The sequence below is a fragment of the Chroicocephalus ridibundus genome, chromosome 1 (genome assembly GCF_963924245.1).
Source record: "Chroicocephalus ridibundus chromosome 1, bChrRid1.1, whole genome shotgun sequence".
NCBI classification, from domain to species: Eukaryota; Metazoa; Chordata; class Aves; order Charadriiformes; family Laridae; genus Chroicocephalus; species Chroicocephalus ridibundus.
In genome coordinates, this window is record NC_086284.1 from 130,220,177 (window position 1) to 130,240,628 (window position 20,452).

Consider the following 20,452-nt stretch of genomic DNA (forward strand, 5'->3'; position numbering starts at 1 on the left):
ATGAGAACTGTAATGGGGGGATGAGGGAAGAGAGAAAGGGTGGCCCCATCAAGGACCGCACTGGCATCGTGAAGGAGTAGCAGCCCTAGGCGCAGCCCTTTCATAAGTCAAGGCAAACTTTTCGTAAACTCCTGACACCAGCCCCAGTATGAGCTCAGCCTCACTGACCTCCGTATAAGCCTTAGCACCGCTACGTCAATTATTTTTTCACCCCAGAGTTCTGTTGCTTAATGCGTTGAAATGCGTACGTGCCTGAGAAATACCCGTGCGCTTAACACGTCCGTAGTGCCTTTTTCAGGGTCTGCCTGCTCTGCCCATGTAAGCTCTGCCTCTCGGAGCATCTAGAGGGGGACACGTCAGAACAGATGGGCATCCACAGCGGTAGGGGAGGTACATGGAAAGTACCCAGGCAATCGGGATTTCCGGAGACAGTGCCAGTTAGGAAAGGCGGTAGGGCAGCTCTTTGTTTATTCTTCATGTTTATAGAAATTCGTGGTGCTTTGCGGGGACTGATCTGTAGCTGCGGGGCCTGTGCAGGCTGTTACCTTATGCAGGGTGAAATTGTGTGTGTTTTGCTCCTGGGAATAGCCCCAAGGTAAAGATAAACAAGCACTTTGCTCAGGTGAGTTTTTGTCCCTTAATCACAGATTAGGAGACTACTAAATGGCTAGTTTTGCCTGTTCTTGCTCCTTACCGATGTGCATCAATGAGACCTTGAGTCCAGCTTGCTGCCTTTCTCTCTGAGCCGGGGTTCTCCAGCAAACCTCTGGAGGAAACAGCTGGAAGGAAAGAGCAGAAGAAGGGTGCTGGGCACCCCTCTGTCCAGGAGAGGAGTGGACCTCCAGGCTGAGAGCACTCTGCATTTTGAGCCTTCTGAAAGTCTCCACCAGGTCCTCTGGGATCGGGCCGAGTTGTTCATAACCCCAGTGCGACCAGGTGGACGGTCTCCCCAAATACACTTGGATCAAGCCTTCCAGGCAGTGCTTATGCATCGTAAAGAAGCAAGAAAGGGCAAATAGTTGGCCTGGGGGCTTTGCTGTCCCGTCTATTCTTCTAACAAGCTGTGTCTGAAAAGGACGTGTTGAGTGTTTGATGTTCAATGAGGAGCTAACATGGCCTACGGTCATATACCATATAAGCACAGTATTCATTCATATACACGGAGATATATAGATACCCAGCTGTGTGGTGTTCATGCTGGCACTTTCCACCAAGGGGGTATGGCACATGTAGGAATATATCAGTACTTCAGCTTTTTTATACCAGTAGTTTCAAATTTCTATTTCAGCTAACGTAGAGAGAGAGAGAGAGAGAGTCAAAGAGACTGATCAACAGGCAGGAAAAAAAAAAACACCTATAAAATCTTGCTTTGCAGTTCATCTGATAAAGGAAATATATAGTGTGTAAACCTTGTTTCTCATCATTTGTACAACGAATCTGATTCTTCTGTGCCTCACATCGTTATTTCCACTAACATCACTTACCTCTGACGTAAACCACTATAAGAAAGGTCAGAACAATATTTTTCATCTGTAGCAAGAGAGGACATGTGTACCCTACCTATGCTAACAAGTCTGAACGGCTGGAGAACATATTTATAAATGTATTTATAAAGATAAAACTGCCTCCAAACTCTCCATTCATTGCACTATTGTCAAACCTAATAAGCTAAGACAATTAAAATCTGCCGGCATGGGAAAGCAGGGAGACCTAACACTGTTGCAGTGACCTGCACATGGATGGTGCTGCACTCACCAGGACGGAGTTGCTGACCCTTTGCTTTGTGAGTGACCCCCCGTGACTGCGAACTGGTGCCCTGAGCTCCTTCCCAGTCTGCAGGCAAAAAGGGGCTTCTCACAGGCTACCATGGGACATCCGATTCTCTAAGCAGGGAGTAACTGTGCAACTGAATACTTAAAAGCCAAACGGCTTGAATCCTTTCACTGCTCATTGCCCAACGCACATTATCCAGCATCTAATACAGTTGGACGGATGTGTTCCCGCCCAACGACTTGGTCATGGGAAAAGACGCTACGTAGGCTTTGGGTTAAAAGTCAGCTAAAGCTGGAAGGTCGTGGGGAATAAGGGGGCTTCATGGTGGGCCCCTATGAATGTTTCCCTTGGCAGTAGTATGCTGTGTATCTCATGTGCACCACCTTCAATCCAGATGAGGTTCACCTGAAAGGGAAGATAGGCCCAGCCCAGCCCAGACCTGACTGCGAATGTTTGGAACTGGCCTGGGGTCTGCTCTGGTGTTTCTCTGGGGTTAAGACCCACGGTTTGGCTCACTGCCGTGATCTTCATCCTCAAGAGTCTGGGCTCAGACCTGGATGAGCCTATCCAGCGGTTCAGGAACTTGCAAGTTTTGAAGTCCCATATCAGACCACCTGCACTTACCCTATCTTTCACCTAAGCTTTCAAGAAGAAAGAGGTTCAGATGGGGATCATGGTCTTTGGTTTTGTATTGCTCTGCCAGACAAGAATATACTGTTCTATGTAATCACTGAAAATTTAAATAGTATCCTTAAAACCTTCCTCCCCTCGCACAGCTTTTTGCTACTCCTAGTATGTTAATGAGTAGCTATAGACCCTCGCAGCAGAACTTGCAGGATGGAGTGGTCTTGGCAGAGTAGCTGCAAAGGGCATTGTGTTTAATAAAAGGACTAAACTTTACAGTGGCCTTCCCTATGTCTTGAAGTGAGATTTGGTCTTTGGATGTAAGTGCTGGGCCGATGAGCATGAAAAATACAAATTGTCTCCCTGTGTCCCTCTGGCAGCAAGCAGGCAGGCACTTTCCTCCTGCCCTGGGGCACTGGGGGCAGATTCCCTGCAGATTCCTAATGTCCTTTCTAAGGAGGCATGATTTGCAGCGGTGCTGGGTGCCTGCAGGTGCCACCAGCCCACTGCAAGGGCAGTCCCGGTGGCTCAGCGCCGCTGAGAATCAGGCCAGGGGGGTCCCGGCAAGGGCAGAGGCAGGGGGAGCGGGGCGGGGGCGGGGAAGAGGAGCAGCGGTGCTTGCTGACGCTCAAACACAGGTCTTCCGATGGAAGGACCTGCCACGGAGGGAGGCCTCTCAGCCCCCACAAGTCAAACTGCACAGAGTCACAGTTAGTCATCGTCATCGTCGTCGTCGTCGTCATCATCATCATCATCATCGTCGTCGTCATCATCATCATCGTCATCATCGTCATCATCGTCATCATCATCTTCGGTATTTATCTTCCCAGAAAGCACATCCTCTATCCAGTCCTCCAGCTCCTCGGCCGTGGGCAGGTCATCATCGTCTCTGATCTCCATCCAGATGCTGTCAGCCTGAGGGAACAGGTGATGGGGGATTAGCCACCCCCAGGGACACAGGGAAGAGATGAGGTTTGCTGCTATTGAGGGGGTAAGGGTTGGACCACAGGTGGGATGCAGGGTGGGGGGGGTGGCAGTAGCTCCCTCTCTGCCACAGCCTGTGGGCAGGCTCAGCCACAGTGTCTCTCTGCCCACACATTGGGATTACCACTTCCCCTGAAGTGCTGTTGCTTCTCACTAAGGGCAGTGGGTCGGCTCAATGGGTTTACATGAGTGTGTGGTACTGTTTGCCCCAGGTTAGATGTGTGCCTGCTGCCCGTTCCTCTCCTGCACTGCTTACACCTGTGAGCAAGAGCATCGTCCACCTGATGCATTGTCTTCACCCCATCTGGCCAGTTCTGTAGACTCCAAGTCAACATAAAAGAACGCATAAAGAGACATATGCCAGCTCCCCATTCATCACCCAAGTTCACAGGACATCACAGCATTTCTCTCCTTCCTTCCAAGGCCTCTCTGGAACCTCTTCCTTTGAGCATTTACACCCTACTGTCAGCACCCCTTCTCCCCAGCCTTTTTTACCACCACCTTTGCCTCAGGATGTTGCTCTGGACTCTCTACATGTGATAGCAGCTCCTCCTCTTGGAATAGCCTTTCCTCAGATCATCTCAACCATGCTCCAACTGAAGAATGGTGAAAAACACCGATGCGCTGGACTGTAGGTGCCCCCTGCTCTTTTTCTCCATCTGTCTGCATTACTTTCACAAACTGTAGGGTATGGAGGCATTCAGTAAGAAGATGCTCTCTAAAATGTGGTGAGAAGATGCTGACTAAATTGTGGCTGTTACCCAGGGAGACGAAGCTTAGATGGTCTCTGAGACCTGGAAATGAAAGGTTTTCTCCTTGCTTTGCTATAGGTTCCTTGGGTAAATGCCTGGGTAAGCCCCTTTCCCTTCACTGTCTCCCCTCCATAAAATAGGAAGAGCATCCTATTTTGAAGAGGTGCTGTGTGGTTATCTTGTTCAGCATTTGGTGTTGCAGAAGCAAGTGCTTTCCACATGTCAGAAGAGAACTACCAGCTTTAGCAAACGTGCCCCACGTCTTTCCCTGTCTGTGGTACCTAATTCTCTTTGTCGCATGGCTTGCTAAAAAGCCAGACCAATTTTTGCTTAGGGAAAACTGTTTCTCCCTTACAATATTTTCCTCCTAAAACACCAAAACTGTAACAAAAAAGAGGCCATGGAGAGGCATGCAGCTCTTTCTTCATGCAAATGACCTTGTCCCCAACCTCAGGACTGTTCATGCGGCAAAAAGTGATACCTTTAAATAAGGGGCAGAGGAGCGGGCCCACTGCACCTACAGAAGATGCTGTGCAAATAAATCTGCAATATTTTGCAGGGCGTCACGGCCCTAGTCCTGGGCCACTACGATGTGATGGGCCAGTGGGGGCTGCTAGGAGCTCTGGTGTTTGTATTGGCAGGTTTTTAGAGAAGCAATGGGGTCACGGGGGTTATGTCCACCAAAGCCAACAGCAGTGTTTATTTTTACTCTGCTGCGTAAGGCCCACTTTGTACCTGTGTAACTTGGCTGAATGCAGTGATGTAACACTGAAATAACGAAATGAGCTCAGTGTTTGTTTTAGATATCACCTGCCAACCTAGAACTTTCTTAAATCTCTCTCTTGAGGAGTAGAAAACAGACTTAAGAGGAATGAAATAGAAACTGCAAATACTATAATCAACAACCTGAAACACTTACTATATCAAAGATAGATCATGCATGAGTTTTTACAGGTCTCTGAGTGGCTGATGGATAATAAGGCATGTGTTCCTGCCTAACATTAGTTTCTGTATGATTCTCTTGCCACTGACAATCCTACTCCCATGAATCTCCATTGATAGTTGTTTAACGTAGCTTTGACATCACTTAAACATGGCCAGCTGCAGTAAATATAATGAAGGGAGATACTATGGAGTAGTAATAAGGGCAAAAGACTGGAAGACTTGGGGTCTATTTCTGGCTTGTCTGTTCGTTTCTCTCATGACTTTAGGTGACAGATGCTATCTTGGCCCTCTTCCCTTTTGTGTCTCTCTTAACAATTCTGCTCACAACCCTTAGCCCACTGGGTCCCCACTCTCTAGGTGTCTGTCCCACGTTCTGGAGGATGCTGCTCTGTTACAGGAAGAGCACCGCTCACATCCAGCCAGAGCCACCATCTACTCCATAGCTCCCAAGCCATGCCTGTGTGATTCCTTCTCATTCTCCTCAATGGGATGGGTAACATCCAGGGTCTCCACTTTCTTTATAACATCATTGCTTTGCTTTCCCTACCACGTCTCCCATCTTATGGTCTTGCAGCATTTGTTATAACAGGAGGAACAACCCTCTAGTACTCCCTCCCTGTCCCTCTTTTTCTGGCAAGGTACAGAAGAGACAACATCGGGGCTGGGAGCAAGGTTGGTTGCAGGGCCAGGACCATCATCCAGCCCCGGATAGTTATCCCAGCTCTCTGTCCCTTTTTGCTCTCTTGTAATGAAACATCAGCTTCCCATATGGCTGAAATTTCAAACACAAAGAAGTCAAGCCCCAAAATATGAACACTTCTGCAGTGGAGAGGTTTCTGCGTCCAGAGACACTTACATACCCACACAGGTTCATTTTAAAGAGATTAGAACCACCCAGCACCTAACCATCAAAAATAAACTAAGGTAATAAATGAGCCAGGCTGGAGCACGCCCCATTACATGTTTTTTGATTGTCTGGACTATTACTGTCAGAAAGAGGAAAAATGGTTCCTCTCTGTAGTTGTGTCAGGGCCATAATGCACATTACATTGCACTCAGCAGCTCTCCCCACATCTCTGTTTGTGGGGGTCAGACGGGTCCCTCTCCCACCTGCCGTAAAAACTCGCAGTGTGTGGGCAACCTGGCATCAGTTCCATGGCTTGCTGGCTTGAGGGCAACCATGGTGAAACCAGTAGCTGCTAGAAAGCTGGCTTGATAGCACAGCTGTGGATGCTGTGGTTACCACCACCACCACAGCCGTGCCAAAGCAGCACCTGCCTGTGCGCCTCCCCCTCTGCAGCGATGCCGGCTGCCAGACAGTATTGAAACACTTTACTGCCGCTGAGAATGGGGTGGACACATCTCCTCTTCCCACCCAAATCCCTCCAGAACCACCCGCACGGCAGTGACTGAAGGGGAGGAAGGACTGGATGAACCCCAGTTTACCCTCTTCACGCCAGCAGGATCCCTCCATTACCATTTTATGTCATATCCTTATTAAGGCTGTGTATTTATTTGTGGTTCTTTTTTTTTTCCAATCTGTGCAATTGCTCCCTGTCATCTGTTGGGGACCATCTTTCCCTCCTACGCTCAAGCTGGGCCATTCTGCTTCTGATGCAAAAACACCTTCCTTTTTCTCCTCTTCTCCTCCCCCAAGCACGGCTTTCTCCCCCGCTCACAACACACACACTTTCCCCGCACAAGCACTCCCAGGTTCAGTCAGAGCACGGCACGGACAATGGTGCATGCTGTGGGCTGGGGTGGGCCTTGAAACCAAAACAGGGCAAAGCCCTGAAGCTCAGACCACAGGGGCTGGTCCTCTCCTCGGCAGACATGGTCTGTGTGTCACTCGGCAGCAGAAACACTCTCAGACCAAAGCCCTGAAGCCCAGTCCTGGAGATGTTATGAACCCAGCTGCACACAGGAGTGGTGAAGTCTTTACACTTTCTCCCTTGGGAAAAAGCCTGGTCTACCTGCACTCAACGGCAGAAATCCCACAGATTCTGGAGGACCTCAGATCCTGTCCTTTCTAGCACCCTAATCTTGGGATCGCTGGATTTTCTGGGCACGTGCTACTCACGTCTGTGACGTTCACCACCCCGATCTGTGGTCTGAACAGGTCAATCTTGAAAGTCTTCTCCCAGTAAGTGATCAGCTGCAAGAGAGAGAAGCAAAGCTCAGACAAGGATGTTTGCTGTACCCCCTTGCATTAATCCATCCATCTGGGCTGTGGTGCAGGGAGCGTGCATCCATGAAAGCACAGGAGAGAAGAGAGGCCCAAGCCTGGGCCACCACACATGGCAAAGGAAAGTGCCCAGCTCTGGGAATGTTCTCTAGACACCACCTTTATGGAAGGCAGACCCCAACAAGCAGCTCTCAGGCATCACCCGTGGTCCAGTTTCACATCTTTCCCTGTCCCACATTCCCTGGGGCAATTCCTGTGTTCATACACACACACTCACACACTGCATCCATGAATTAAACCAAGGAAGGCAAGGAGCCCCTGCCACTCACCAGAGGAAAGTCGTCGGGGTCAATCCAGACAATGCTCAGGTCAGGATTATCGGTGTTGTCCCTGGCAACCTGCTTCAGGATTTCCAGGAACTCAAAACCATCTGAAATGATATATGAACCGCTGCAGCCCACTCCTGCAAACACGCAGGCACTTTTCGCTTGCGGGGCTTTCAACTTCCCTCACCCCCCTATGCACACAGGGGTTGTATATAGATCTCATTAAAGTGCTGTCTCCCAGCTCTTTCTTCTGATAATAAGGCTTTTAATTTCAAGTATCCTCCCCGGGTATTGAAATTAGTTACACATGAATTAAGTCTCATAATCCTTCCGTGGAGTGGAACAATGTCACTATTTTCTTGTGGCAAGGGAGGAACCGAGCCCCCGAGCGGCTACAGCTTCTCGGCACGCTGATGGCGCAGAGAAGCACCGATGCCACGGCTTTTCAGGAGCCGATGCCCACGGGTTTCCCGCATGCACATCACACACCCAGCCCTCAGCACTTTCTCGGAGCCACACAGCAAGACGGCTGCAGAGTTAGGGAGCAAATCCTGGCACTGGGGTTGGGGGCAATGACTTTTTTTTTCCTCAGTCAGACATCCATTTATATCTAGAGACCATAAGTTTGAGTCCCAGCTAGCACTCCTGCTAGCATAAACACCCAGAAGCATCCCTGCTCCCTGTCCCGGCTGGGGTGCAAGGCTCTGCAATGCCAACAAACCACATGAAACTACACCACCTTGAGTGATGGAGAGTCATGTGAGGAGGAAAACGGACTCCTACCTGGGTCATCTTCTTCGGCGAAGGCCACAATGTGGATTCCGTCCATGTCATCCTCCTGGAAACAACAAAACTATTACTGGTGGGCCAGGGAGGGAGGAGAGTCCAGGCAGTTCCTGGAGAAGAGGAGCAATGGGATGCCTTCAAACGAACAGGACAATTGCAAAGAGAGGCTTGACTGGACTCCCACTGAGACACCAGAAATGGGACCTGAGGTGAGGCTGAGTCATGGAGGTATTAGGTGCTGAAGTGGGTACTTTGGGTAGCATTGCTGAAACCCTTTAGCTAAAAATGAGGTGAGCACAACAATGGCAAAGGCTCTCTAGCATGGGAACATAGGCTTACCCTCCATGCCCGAGGCCACCTACCCTCATAAATTTGCAGCTGCCAGGGGATGGTTTGTGGGGAAACAAAGATCTGCCACCATGCTCAGACCCCAAACGTGCTCCTTTGGGGCCAGCAAAGGAGGTTTCCTCACAGTGTGAGAGGTGAGGTGGATCAGTTGGGCACCTTTCAGGAGGTGATGGGTCACTTGCTCTGGCTGAGGGCCTCCGTGAACAGTGAGAGGAATTGAGTGGGAAGCTCATTTTGGGGCTCCAATGAGTGGAGGACAGAAATGACAGCCTGCTGGACTGCTTTTCTCCATGAGACACGTGAGTAACGGGTAATGATATTGGCAAAGGCCAATAGATCTGGCACCCGGTTCATCATCTGCCTGCTATGAATGTCATCTCTGAATTATCCCATGGATCGGTTTTGCCTTCCTCACCCGCTGCTGGTCCCGGTTTCCATTTCAGTTGGTTTTAATGCGAGCAAAAAGTCCCATCTAAATGCTAATTTCTTTTCCCTTCTGAGCCCAGAGGTGACAAAGCCACCATCAAAAACTGAAAGGAAAAAAAGCCCTGAAAGACTAAGTGGAAAACATTATCTTTCAAAACAATAGCGGATGCTGGGCCTTTGCTGGTGTCTTCAGGGAATACGTTTTTACCAGGGTATTCTAGGCAGATTTACTTGGGATTCAGACCGCTTACAGCTAGCAAAATCTGCACTGTTGCTTTTTCTCCATATTTGCCCACAGCATTGGCAGACAGCAAAATAATTTAAAAAACCCCATATGCGATATATAATTATATACACAGCTATATAATATAGCTACATTCTGTCCCCCAAGGTAGCAAACAAAACGAGAGTAACTCCAGTGAAGGTATTGGGGATGTCCTGAACTTGCGGCGAGATCAGAATCCAGCCTGTTGTCACCTGTAGGTACGAGTTCCCTGCTCATAGCGGAGGCAACTCTGTACTCCCAGGATGCTGGTAAAGTGAGCATCCCACTGCCCACAATTCACGCTTTTCCTGAGGTTATTTTAGAACACATTCAGTATGAAAGCAAAACCACTGCATGTAAAATTTGCATCCCACTGAAACCCTGGGAAAAAACTTTGAGGAACTTCAGTGGATCTAGGAAGCTGTCTTCTGTACAGAATCTGTATTTCAAAACAAAATGAAAAGCTATCATGCCTAAGTGACTCGTAACTCCTGCGTCAGTTTTATTACCTCTCGCCTTGTTGTCCTAAAGACTCCCAAGGTTTTTGGTGCTTCAGAGTCCCTCAGCGTTTCATGTTACAAAGCCAAGCAAGGATGTAACTCAATTGCTGTTAGAAATGTGCCGAGCTTTTTGAAGGAATGACTGCATCTTTCTTAGCATCTGTAAAGCACCTGTTTATCTTTGGTTTTCAGCATTCAGCTCACACTTGACGGTCCCTGACTGACTATTAACATCGTACTCATTCACAGAGAAAGGATAATTTGTTATACACAATTTTTCTTTCCTTTTCACCCTTCCCCTTTTCCCCCACACTTGCAGACCAAGAGAGTCCTCTGCATGTCATCAGTGCCAAACCGCTGGTTAGTTCTTCACAATCGCTGACGTGCAGCTTGCTCACACCACGAGAAGTGCAATCAATGCGCAATTTGCTCCGTAACCTATATAATTATCTGAACTGCCTGCCCTCGCTTGCATTTTGAATTGTATGACCACCCCAATACAATTTTCGTGAGTCATCTGTTCGGTACAATCTCCATAGCTCGCCCAGTGAGCAGGCCACTGAAGTGACCCCACCACCAGCACTGAGGTGCATAAGATGAGACAGAGCATCCTTGGGAAGAATGCCCTCCATAGCTCTATCGCAGCCGCTACAGAGGCACAACACCCTCCTGGCACACTTGGTTAGCTTTCCCTGAACCCTCTGGGGAGCAAACGGGACCCAGCTCAGCTGTCCACCGCTGCTGAGCAAAGCAGTTGAACACACCGTTTGAACCCAGGCACTGGGCATCACATCCAAGGCTTTCCCTTCTTCCCAGAGGAGGGGAAGTGGCTTTGCAAGGAAGGAAAGACAATGTTTTGCCCAGCCAGAGGCTTCAGCTTTTGAGCAGCGGTTTCTTGTTGGAAGCTAGCAGGGGACGCAAGGCTTCCCACCACGCGCGCTTACCCACGTCTCAAACATGTCCTCTGGGCGCAGTTTCCTCAAGGTGGCCCTGAAAGGAAGACAGAAATGCTCTTTGAGGACGCGTCCAGCACTGTCACACATGATGCCGCTGGCATCATGGAAAAGGTCACTGTGGCTCATTTGGTTGGTGGCTGGAGTCAGCGCCATTGGCCACCATGTTTTGAATGCAAGCACAGGGGCACAGTAGGTCAACTTATGCTTTTATTTATGGTGATAAAACCCTGCCCTTGACCCCACTGGAGTTACTGCAGACGCTATTTGTGCTTGGGAAGATGAGATGCCTCTCTGTGCTGGGGTACACTGGTGAATTAGTCCCACACATGGCAGATTGTTCTGCCCATGCTGAGAGCATGAGGTGACCCATTCACTTGTGTATTGCAGTCCCTGTGACGTTCCTAGTGGGCTTTGTTCCCCTTTTTCTCCTGGTTTTACCCCAGCATAATTCCACCATAAAAATCCTTCCAAACTCTGCTGAAGCAAAGACAACAGAATAACCTCTGGCAAAATTTAGATCATAATAAGCACTGGTGAGAAAATTTAAACTGTAAGACTGGCCAAAGCAAATATTTTTGAGAAGTAGCTCATAAAGACCAAAAAAAAAAAAAAAGATTAATAAATGTTTTCAGACACATCCGTAGCAGGAAGCCTGTCAGAGAGCCTGGCAGGATGAGAGGTGACTGAGGTGTCAAAGGGGCACCCAAGGAACACAAGGCCATAGCAGACAAGCACAAGTAGTCCTTTGCAGTTCTGCTCCCTCCGGTTCAGGGAGGTTCCCCCAGCAGAGCAGGACTCCCGGGCAAACCAGCCCCGGGAGCTGTCGCAAAGAGAAGTGTCGGTCAATGAGGCCCTACAACAAATTGGCAAAGGGAGTAGCAGCACATTGCCAGGACCAGGTGGCATTAATGAGATGTGTAACCTGCCGCTTTGGTTTGCCTCGCTGCAAGAGCAGTGGAAACAAGGAGCGTTTTTTAGAGGTTCCTAAGGGACCTGAGGAGCCACAGATCTGAAAGAGTGACCTCCTTATGGACACGATGCTACCAGAAGTTGTTTAGTTAACAGATGTTTGAAGGAATATGACGTGATAGGACAAGACACATGTGGCCTTTAAGAGGAAAATCATGGCAGTAGATATGCTGGAGTTCCCCGAGCAAGTCAACGGGTGGGCAAAGGTATGCTGATCAATGCAGAGAGCTGCCTTCAGAGGACCATTGGACAAGGTCCCTTACTAAAGGGTTTCAGAGAAACTAAGCTGCAGTTAGGTCAAAGGATAGGTCCTCCTGTGGATTCATGACATTGGAAGATGAAAGGTGGAGATGAATGATCAGCTTTCACGACAGAGGGAATGAACCAATTAAGATTCATAGATTGTACTTTAGCATGATGATATGCAGAACATATTCTCACATAATCTCAAAGAGACAGAAAATACGAATACGGAGCATTTCCTTATCATATCAAATTCTTCAGACAACCAACACAGGCCTGACTATGAGGAGATACAGAGGGATCTCCTGAGACTTGAGTGTCTGCATGATAGACATAGGATGTAATGCACTTGCAGAAAAACAACCCTGATTATGCAGGTGCAACAGTGGGTTCTAAATTAGTTATAATTAATTCTTGCTTCTCAGGAAAGGGGCCCAGGTGTCACAAATTGAGAAAGCATCATCTCCAAAGGCAAAAAGAAGGTTATAAACCGTTGGGAAAACACATCATGCCATTATAGCACTGGACAACTGCACTATGCACCTCCACAGTGAATGTATTTTTGATTCTGGTCACCCCATCGCAGAAATTATACGGGACAACTGAAAAAGGGACATGGAAACGTGGCAGCTGTGAACGAAGGTATGGAATGACCGCTGTTTGGGGGAGATTAAATAGATGAGAACTAGTTATCTTGTAAAAGAGGTGAACAAAGAGGATATTGGTAGGGGGTCTAAAAGATCAGGAGTGGTGAAAAAAAAAAAAAAAGTGCAACAACAGGGAACGGCTAGTCATTGTTTCTCATAACACAAGAGCTAGTAGGCACACAGTGAATTATTAAGTAGCAGGTATAAACCGAACAAATAGGAATGCTCTTTTGATGCAATGCATAATTCAGCCACTGAACTCATTATAATTGGGGACATTCAGCATCAAGATAGAAATGAGGTAAAAAATGACTATAGAGATTGAAGAAATAGCCACTAAACACAAGATCAGGGATACAATTTTTGACCCAGCAAGTCTCCTCATCGCTGATTGCCAGAAACTGAAGATTATATCAGGTGAATGCATATTATGTACTTGTATCTGGCTTTCAAGATGCTTTCCCTAGCTGTTCTCTGGGGGCAGCTTGGAGAAAGGAAACTTGGTGGGAAGGATTTGATCACACCCACACGTACCGATTGTTGTGGAGTTACTGAAGATTTACTCTGGTTACTCCCCAATGCCGGAGGGAGCAAGATAAGTGGGGTTTAGGTGAATAAGAGGGAGCAGAATTCAGCCCCCACATTTGGCCACCACAGTCACGGAGAACGGGGCTGGGGCGCGGTGCCCACCCCTAGCATTTTGCATGTGAAACATGCATAAACCCAGAGGCCTCTTGCTGTAGGCAGGGGAACTACCACGTAATTTGTATTTGTGCAAGTCAGAGCAAAATCTGGGCTGAGACCTTGGCGTGACGGCACCCAGCCACCGTCCCCAGCCGGACACCTATTGACCTTGGACAAGTCATGCCACTGTGCTGAACACCGGCTTCCTGATCTGCTCGGGAGAGGATGAACTGTCTCATCACTGCCTGCAGCTGCCCAGGGAAGCATCAGCCAGGAGGCTGCGTATGGGGTCCTCCTGGCCACTCGCTTCAGTTCCTGCCTTGAAAAATCCCAATTTCCACATAGGGCTGGAGAAAGAGGTGGTGAAGCCTGCCTGGGCATGGCAGTGGGGACCTCTTTTTAGAAGGCCTGTTTAAAGCATGCCAAAGAGCCTGGGTACCGCTGAGCACTGTGAGCTTTCCCCGGTGATATGATGGGGCTCCTTCTGCAGGATGGAGGAGAGGTGGCAGAAGGGTTTTGCACCTCAGCGTAGGGATAGCCCATGCCTGCTGGATGGGGTGAAGTGAGAACATCTGTTTTGTGAGGGCATGGAGGTAAGTGATCTTCTACACCTTCCTGCAGAGCAGAAGATCCTGCCAAGTTATCTACAGGGAACCAGCACATGGCAACTGCTGAGGTCACTTTGTTTTTCTCTACAGGCCCGATTATCTCTGTGTCTGACTATTTCCACTTCCAGCCTTTGGCTTTAAGTCCTTTACTGGGGGCAAGGCAGGAAAAAGCACTTCTGCTCTGAGAGACTCAGTGTTAAATGCTGAGAACATATCACTGTCACCCCAGGGTTTTTCCACTGTCATGGCAGCATCTTGGCAGGTTTGGGGTTTCGGGTATCTGATTTCATGAGATTCCTTTTAATTCCCTTCTGAGCCTCGGCACCAGCAAAATATATGGCCCAACCCCTTGCTCCTACCAAGCACAGCACAGCATCTTGAAATATGTAAGACTTGGTGGGTTTCCACTGCAATTTTGTGCTGGTGAAGAGCTTGCCTTATTAGGCTAGCAGTTAGCTGACTCTGTTTAATCAGCATCCTGACACTGCTGCCTGACAGAAAGAGCTTAGGAAGAAAGATGGGAAGGACTGAGGCCAGGAAGTCCAGGAGGTCAGCAAAGTGACCTGCGAGTACATGGGAGATAGAGGACCCGTTCATATTTCAGAAAAAGCAGAGATCTGTTTCCAAGTCTGGTGACTCGCAGACTCTAGAGATGATCTCCTGTCTCTGAAGCCTCTGTGTGCGAACACAAACCTCCAGCTCAGCCTGATTTGGGCTCCCCTAACACTATCAATGGCCCTGCTTTTCTTGAACTCTTTTCTGCTCCCTTGAATATCTGCTGGGCAATGCAGTTGTAGGAGCAGCAGATAGCCTGTGCGACTCTCTGATGTATTTTTAAGGGCGTAAAAATACAGTACCTCATAGATAATTATGCCCTTATTTTTAACCCTGTGCTTTTAGATGGGATCAGCCTTTCCGGTTGCTTCCAGGCCGTTGGTGCCCAAGTCCCTAAACAACTGTGCAATAAACCTCATCGCAAAAAGCACGGAGCATCCACAGCTCACGCTGACTTGATCAAACATTGTAGGTGCTCAGCACCTTTGCAGATGAGGACTAAGACAGCCATAACAGCAGTGGCTTCCTCTCTGCCCCTGCAGTCAGCAGGGGCCTCTCAGTCCATCGCAGCTCCTCCAAGCTTGGTCTGAGCTCAGAACTGCCTACAAACATATCTGGCACCAGGAGAGGGATATACCCATTAGTGAAGCTGTTTTGGGGAAAGAGGGGACTGGACAGAATTTGATTTTGGCTTCAGAGGCCTTGGAGAAGATCATCTTCTAAATTAAAGGCATTGGCAAGTAGGACAAGGTTTCCACTCCCCACTGCCTGCAAGCCTCCCTGCTCTTTGAGGGAGGACTAACCAGGGAGGAGGAGGAGGGAAGCTGCGTCGTCACAGCCCCATGGTGGTGGGCTCTGATTGTGGCACAGATACTTTCACTTCTGGGTGTAGAAAAAGACCAGACAAAATCTCAAAGCTGGGTCAGCAAATTGCCAAAAGGTGGTCATTATCCTAATTTTTACTGAGGGATGCCCTAGAGTGATAAGCCTGTGATGAGAGACACCTTTACCGATACCCTTTGGCCAGGAGCATCCTGTACGCTACGTACCTTTTGTGCTCCTTCACAAATTCAACCAGCTCCTCTTCTGTGTAAGGCTTATCAGGGATGTGAACAGGTTCATCCATAAATGGTTCATAGAAGTCCACCTCATTCATCTTCAGACCTAGCTTCTTGGCAACCTGTTGCAGTGCAGATGGTCAGAGGTGAGTGAGCCTGGCGTGCCTCTTTGCCTACCCAGAGTCTCTCCCAGTGGCAGAGCTGAGGTCAAGGTGCTTGCTCTCTCTTCCAGAGCATGCACTCTTAGGGGTGGCCAACAAAATATGGATGGACCCTTCCTTGGTTAAAAAAGACTGATGCTCTACACTACTGGTCTCAAGCACTGGGGCAGAGCAAGGCCAGAGTCAAGATCCTGCAAGCCTAATGTGGCTGGTTTCTGAACCCAGGACCTGCCTCCAGGCTTGGAGCAATGGCCTTTTATAGAATCATAGAATCATTTAGGTTGGAAAGGACCTTTAAGATCATCAAGTTCAACCATTCACCTAGCACTGCCAAGTCCACCTCTAAACCACGTCCCTAAGCGTCACGTCTACACAACTTTTAAATACCTCCAGGGATGGTGACTCCACCACTTCCCTGGGCAGCCTGTTCCAATGTTTGACAATCCTTTCTGTGAAGAAATTTTTGCTAATATCCAGTCTAAACCTTCCCTGGCACAACTTGAGGCCATTTCCTCTTGTCCTATCGCCTGTTACTTCGGAGTAGAGACCAACCCCCACCTCGCTGCAACCTTCTTTCAGGTAGTTGTAGAGAGTGGTGACGTCTCCCCTCAGCCTCCTTTTTTCCAGGCTAAACAACCCCAGTTCCCTCAGCCACCCCTCATAAGACTTGTGCTTGAGACCCCTCACCAGCTTCGTTGCCCTTTTCTGGACCCGCTCCAGCACCTCAATGTCTTTCTTGTAGTGAGGGGCCCAAAACTGAACACAGTATTCGAGGTGGGGCCTAACTAGTGTTGAGTACATGGGGACGATCACTTCCCTAGTCCTGCTGGACATACTATTCCTGATACAAGCCAGGATGCTGTTGGCCTTCTTGGCTACCTGGGCATACTGGTGGCTCATGTTCAGCCAGCTGTCAACCAACACCCCCAAGTCCTTTTCTGCCAGGCAGCTCTCCAGCCGCTCTCCCCCAAGCCTGTAGTGCCACATGGGGTTGTTGTGACCCAAGTGCAGGACCCAGCACTTGGCCTTGTTGAACCTCATACCTTTGGCCTCAGCCCATCGGTCCAGATCCCTCTATAGAGCCATCATACCCTCAAGTGGATCAACACTCCCACACGACTTGGTGTTGTCTGCAAACTTACTGAGGGTGCACTCAATCCCCTCATCCAGATCATCGATAAAGATATTAAACAGAACTGGACCCAGTACTGAGCCCTGGGGAACACCACAGGGCCAAATCTAAATGCGGACACCAACAGCACAAATTACAGGAACACTGAAAATGAGAAGCTAGAGCCAGATATTAAATTTGTGAGCATCCTGAGCTTCTGGAAAACAAGTGGTGGAGGCTATGAGCTCCCACAGTGGGGTCCATGGATGCTTACCCCTTTGTCGAATGTGGCGAAGAACTTGATGTAGGGCTGGAAGTGTTCAGCAGCTTCTTCAAATGCTTTGTAATCTGGAAGGAGAAAAGGGGAATGAAGAAAAGATTTCACAGGCAGCTGGCCATGCTCTGATCAGCACAGAAGGAAGAATAAATATAAATTATCACAAAATACATCAGATGGCAGCACTATGTTTCTTCTACCCTTCCAGGGTTTACAAACAAGGACCATTTCATGTCGAGTGAACAGGATGCATGTTGTGCACCCCCCACAACACTCAGCAATACTACGGATCCTGGTAAGCCACACTTAACTGGGGCTGAAATCAGCAGCCTGGGAAATATATGGAGTTGCTCCAGCATTAATGATTGCTGCCATTCCCTAAACAGTCATCAAGCATGATTAGGCACTCTCCTCCTGCTGCAGGAGGAAGGGGGAGGAATGAGGTACGTTCTTACTGTCACCGGTATCAGGTCCTCAGCTGGGGTCAGGATTGACGCTCTCAGCCTGGTGAGAGCTCTTTACAACAGGTATTTCCCACCTTTCTTCAAAATACTTATTACTGAGCAGCATTGTGTGCACAGCCCTGCCTGAGCTGTCCCCGCAGCCCATTTTGAGCAGGTGAGAAAGCTGACGGGAGAGGTGGAGGGGCTTTTGCGGTGCAGCAGACCTGGTGATACATTGCTCGCTCAGGTAAGAATACGCCTGTCTTTCTGCTAAAGGCAAGTCTTGCAAGTGTGGGGTGCCACCTGGAGAGCAGGGGGAGTGCTCAGGCTGGCAGAAGAGACTGCTGGAGCCTGCTGGGGAGAGACTTGGGTGAGGGTTTCTCAAGGCTCATGAACAATGATGGTTTTGCCTGGAATGGTCCCTGAGTTGCACGTCTCTCAGGGCATGGGACCAGCCTCTTCTCAGTCTTGGGGTTCAGCAAGGAGAAACAGGTCAGTCCCCCTGCCAGGCTGCCCTAAGGCGTCCTGCTTGCTGCTGCTGTATGTTTGCCAAGTTAGCATTTAATGAGTGTCCCCCTCTTTCCCTTTGCCTCCCTCCCTCTTTTTTTGACCTTTTGGGCTCACTGCTCATAAGAGGTGAGCATTTAGGTGCTCACCCAGTGTAACTGTAACCTCAGCTGATTTTGGGTGAGGTAGACAAGTTCTTCAGGAGACTCTGGATAATCACCCCCTTCTCTTGCCAGCAGACACCGTGCAGAAGCATCACCGCTGTTGGTGTTGGAATGGGCTCATGCATAGCAACAGCAGAAACTTGCCTGCAACCCCACCACATCCTCCAGCTACTTTGCCATATACTCCCACAACCTTAATGTCCATGCAGAAGAACCAGCGCCTGGCCCCCAGCGCCCCCAGCCAGGCTCCAAGCCCCATGAGGAATAGATTCATCTTACGTTCAGAGTCTTCTCCTTTGAAGTAGCCAATGAGTTTGATTTCCTCATCGATTTGGTCAAAGGCCTGAAGCTCCAGCTTGCTGTTTATGATCTCCACAGGGTCTTCTAGCAGCTGCCATGACAAATGCATTTGATAACGCAACGATTTGCAGCAGGAACCTATGCCTGGCAGGGTGTGTCACTAGCAGCCCAAGTGGGGAGAAAGAGGTCACCCAATTTCTCTGCTGCTGGAAACCCTACTTAGTGCTCTCTGCCTTAATGTGAGGAACCGAGAGATGCAGGTCACCTTCAGAGGGAGTCATTAGTAGGTTCACTGCGTAGGTTGAAGCATCAAGAGGGAAACTGAAAGACATCTGGGTAACCCAAATTGGATGCTGAGGGACTGCTGATATGAGATAAGGGGTAGCAATTGCAACTGGCTTTAGAGCAGCTGAGAAAAAGGGCGAGCAGTTGAAAGGGGCTGGTATGGAGACTGTGAGCTTCTGTGAATGATGGATATATTTGTTCGTAACTGTAATTTGCTGGAAGGGGTTACTGCGAAGAACTGGCTTTTGGAAAACGTTAAAACTAGCATGCTAGAGCGTGGCCAAACAGTGTTTTGGAGCAGTGAAATGTCTGGATGTGAATTTTCCTGGCTGATCCTCCCATGCAGAATGGGTTAAACCTATGCTTTGTCCTCAGACATGTAACAGTGTTGATGAGGAAGATGAAGACCTATCTGCTGCTTCAGCCTCTCCTTAGTCTAAACTTTGTTTCTGTTTTCTTAACTAGCCACTGCTGGTGAAAAGATTGGGTCTGATTATTTTGCCCAGCAATACTGGTGTAAATCAGGTGTGGCTTCACTAGGAAAAAAAAAAACCAAAGGCAGGCCACCCTACAGCCTACAGAGGAGGAGAGGACCTCTGGGTTTGTTTTCCTTTGAGAGCAGGCTGCCGAGGCACCACAGATGTGTTTGTTCTTATTTCCCTGCTTTGCTGGGTATTTTCCCTCTCGAGTGGAAAATACACCAACAGAAATCTTTGTGTTTTCGGTTTTTCGGCGGCGTACCGCAGAGCAGAGCGAACAGAACCTCACAAAGTGCCTTTACGCTGCACCCCTTGCGAGTGATGCTCTGGCATGTGGCTGTGCCTCTGCTGTGTCCAGAGCAGGGTGGGCAGCTCCCTGCTGCCGTAAGTGGCCTGAGCCACAGGAACCAGGGATCCCACCGCTGCTGGGGTCGCAGCAAAGCCCTGCCCTGCCTGTGGCCCTCCTGTGTGGGGCAAGATGCCTGCTTCTGTCCCTGAAATCACTTGTATACGTTTTGGCTATAGTATGTGATGCACGCAGCCACAGCTGCATTGCCGTAGGAGAGCTGAGGTCCTAAGGAGCTCTTTCTCTCCCCGAGAGGTGCCTTTCACTACTGGCACTCCTGCACCACAGGTCTCCATTTAGGCAAGCTGCCACCCTGGGAAACAAATCCTGCCGGCTTCGCTGCTTGCCTCACCTCCCTTAACTGCATTACTGCAAGGCTGCCCGTAAAGGGAGCCTTATTTCAAAGGAAAGCCAAAAAGCAGCAAAATGTTTTCGCTTCAGAGCAAAGACCGTGTTTCTGGGCTCTGGGAATAAAAGGTAGAGAGGAGCGCAACACGTTGGTGAGGGGTTCAGCATCTCTTTTGCATTTAGGCACAAAGGTGAGTACACAGTTGTGCCCGCGCACAAAATGACCTGAGAGCACTAAGCGTGAGGGCCTTGATCTTCTCCCACTCATGGCAGTGCAATTCGGTAAATTCACTGAAGGGGCAGTAGTACACTACGTTGTTTGCGCGGTTGTGTCTAGAAATGGGCAAATAGTTTGCAGCATATACATTTTTCAATGAATTGAGCTGCTGTTAGCTGC

The 20,452-nt window shown here is 49.0% G+C and overlaps 1 protein-coding gene across 1 annotated transcript in view; it reads right to left on the reverse strand.

Moving 5' to 3' along the window:
* Positions 1–1,118: 1,118 nt before the first annotated feature.
* Positions 1,119–20,452, reverse strand: part of CASQ2 (calsequestrin 2) — a 36,514-nt gene continuing 17,180 nt past the window's right edge. Inside the window, exons 4-11 of the mRNA XM_063351677.1 lie at positions 18,577–18,688; positions 17,181–17,254; positions 15,626–15,756; positions 10,859–10,904; positions 8,373–8,427; positions 7,593–7,693; positions 7,159–7,233; positions 1,119–3,312 (exon numbers count right to left, since the gene is read on the reverse strand). Coding sequence (XP_063207747.1) covers positions 3,109–3,312; positions 7,159–7,233; positions 7,593–7,693; positions 8,373–8,427; positions 10,859–10,904; positions 15,626–15,756; positions 17,181–17,254; positions 18,577–18,688 — 798 coding nt within the window. The 3' untranslated portion in view covers positions 1,119–3,108. The remainder of the gene's footprint in view (positions 3,313–7,158; positions 7,234–7,592; positions 7,694–8,372; positions 8,428–10,858; positions 10,905–15,625; positions 15,757–17,180; positions 17,255–18,576; positions 18,689–20,452) is intronic.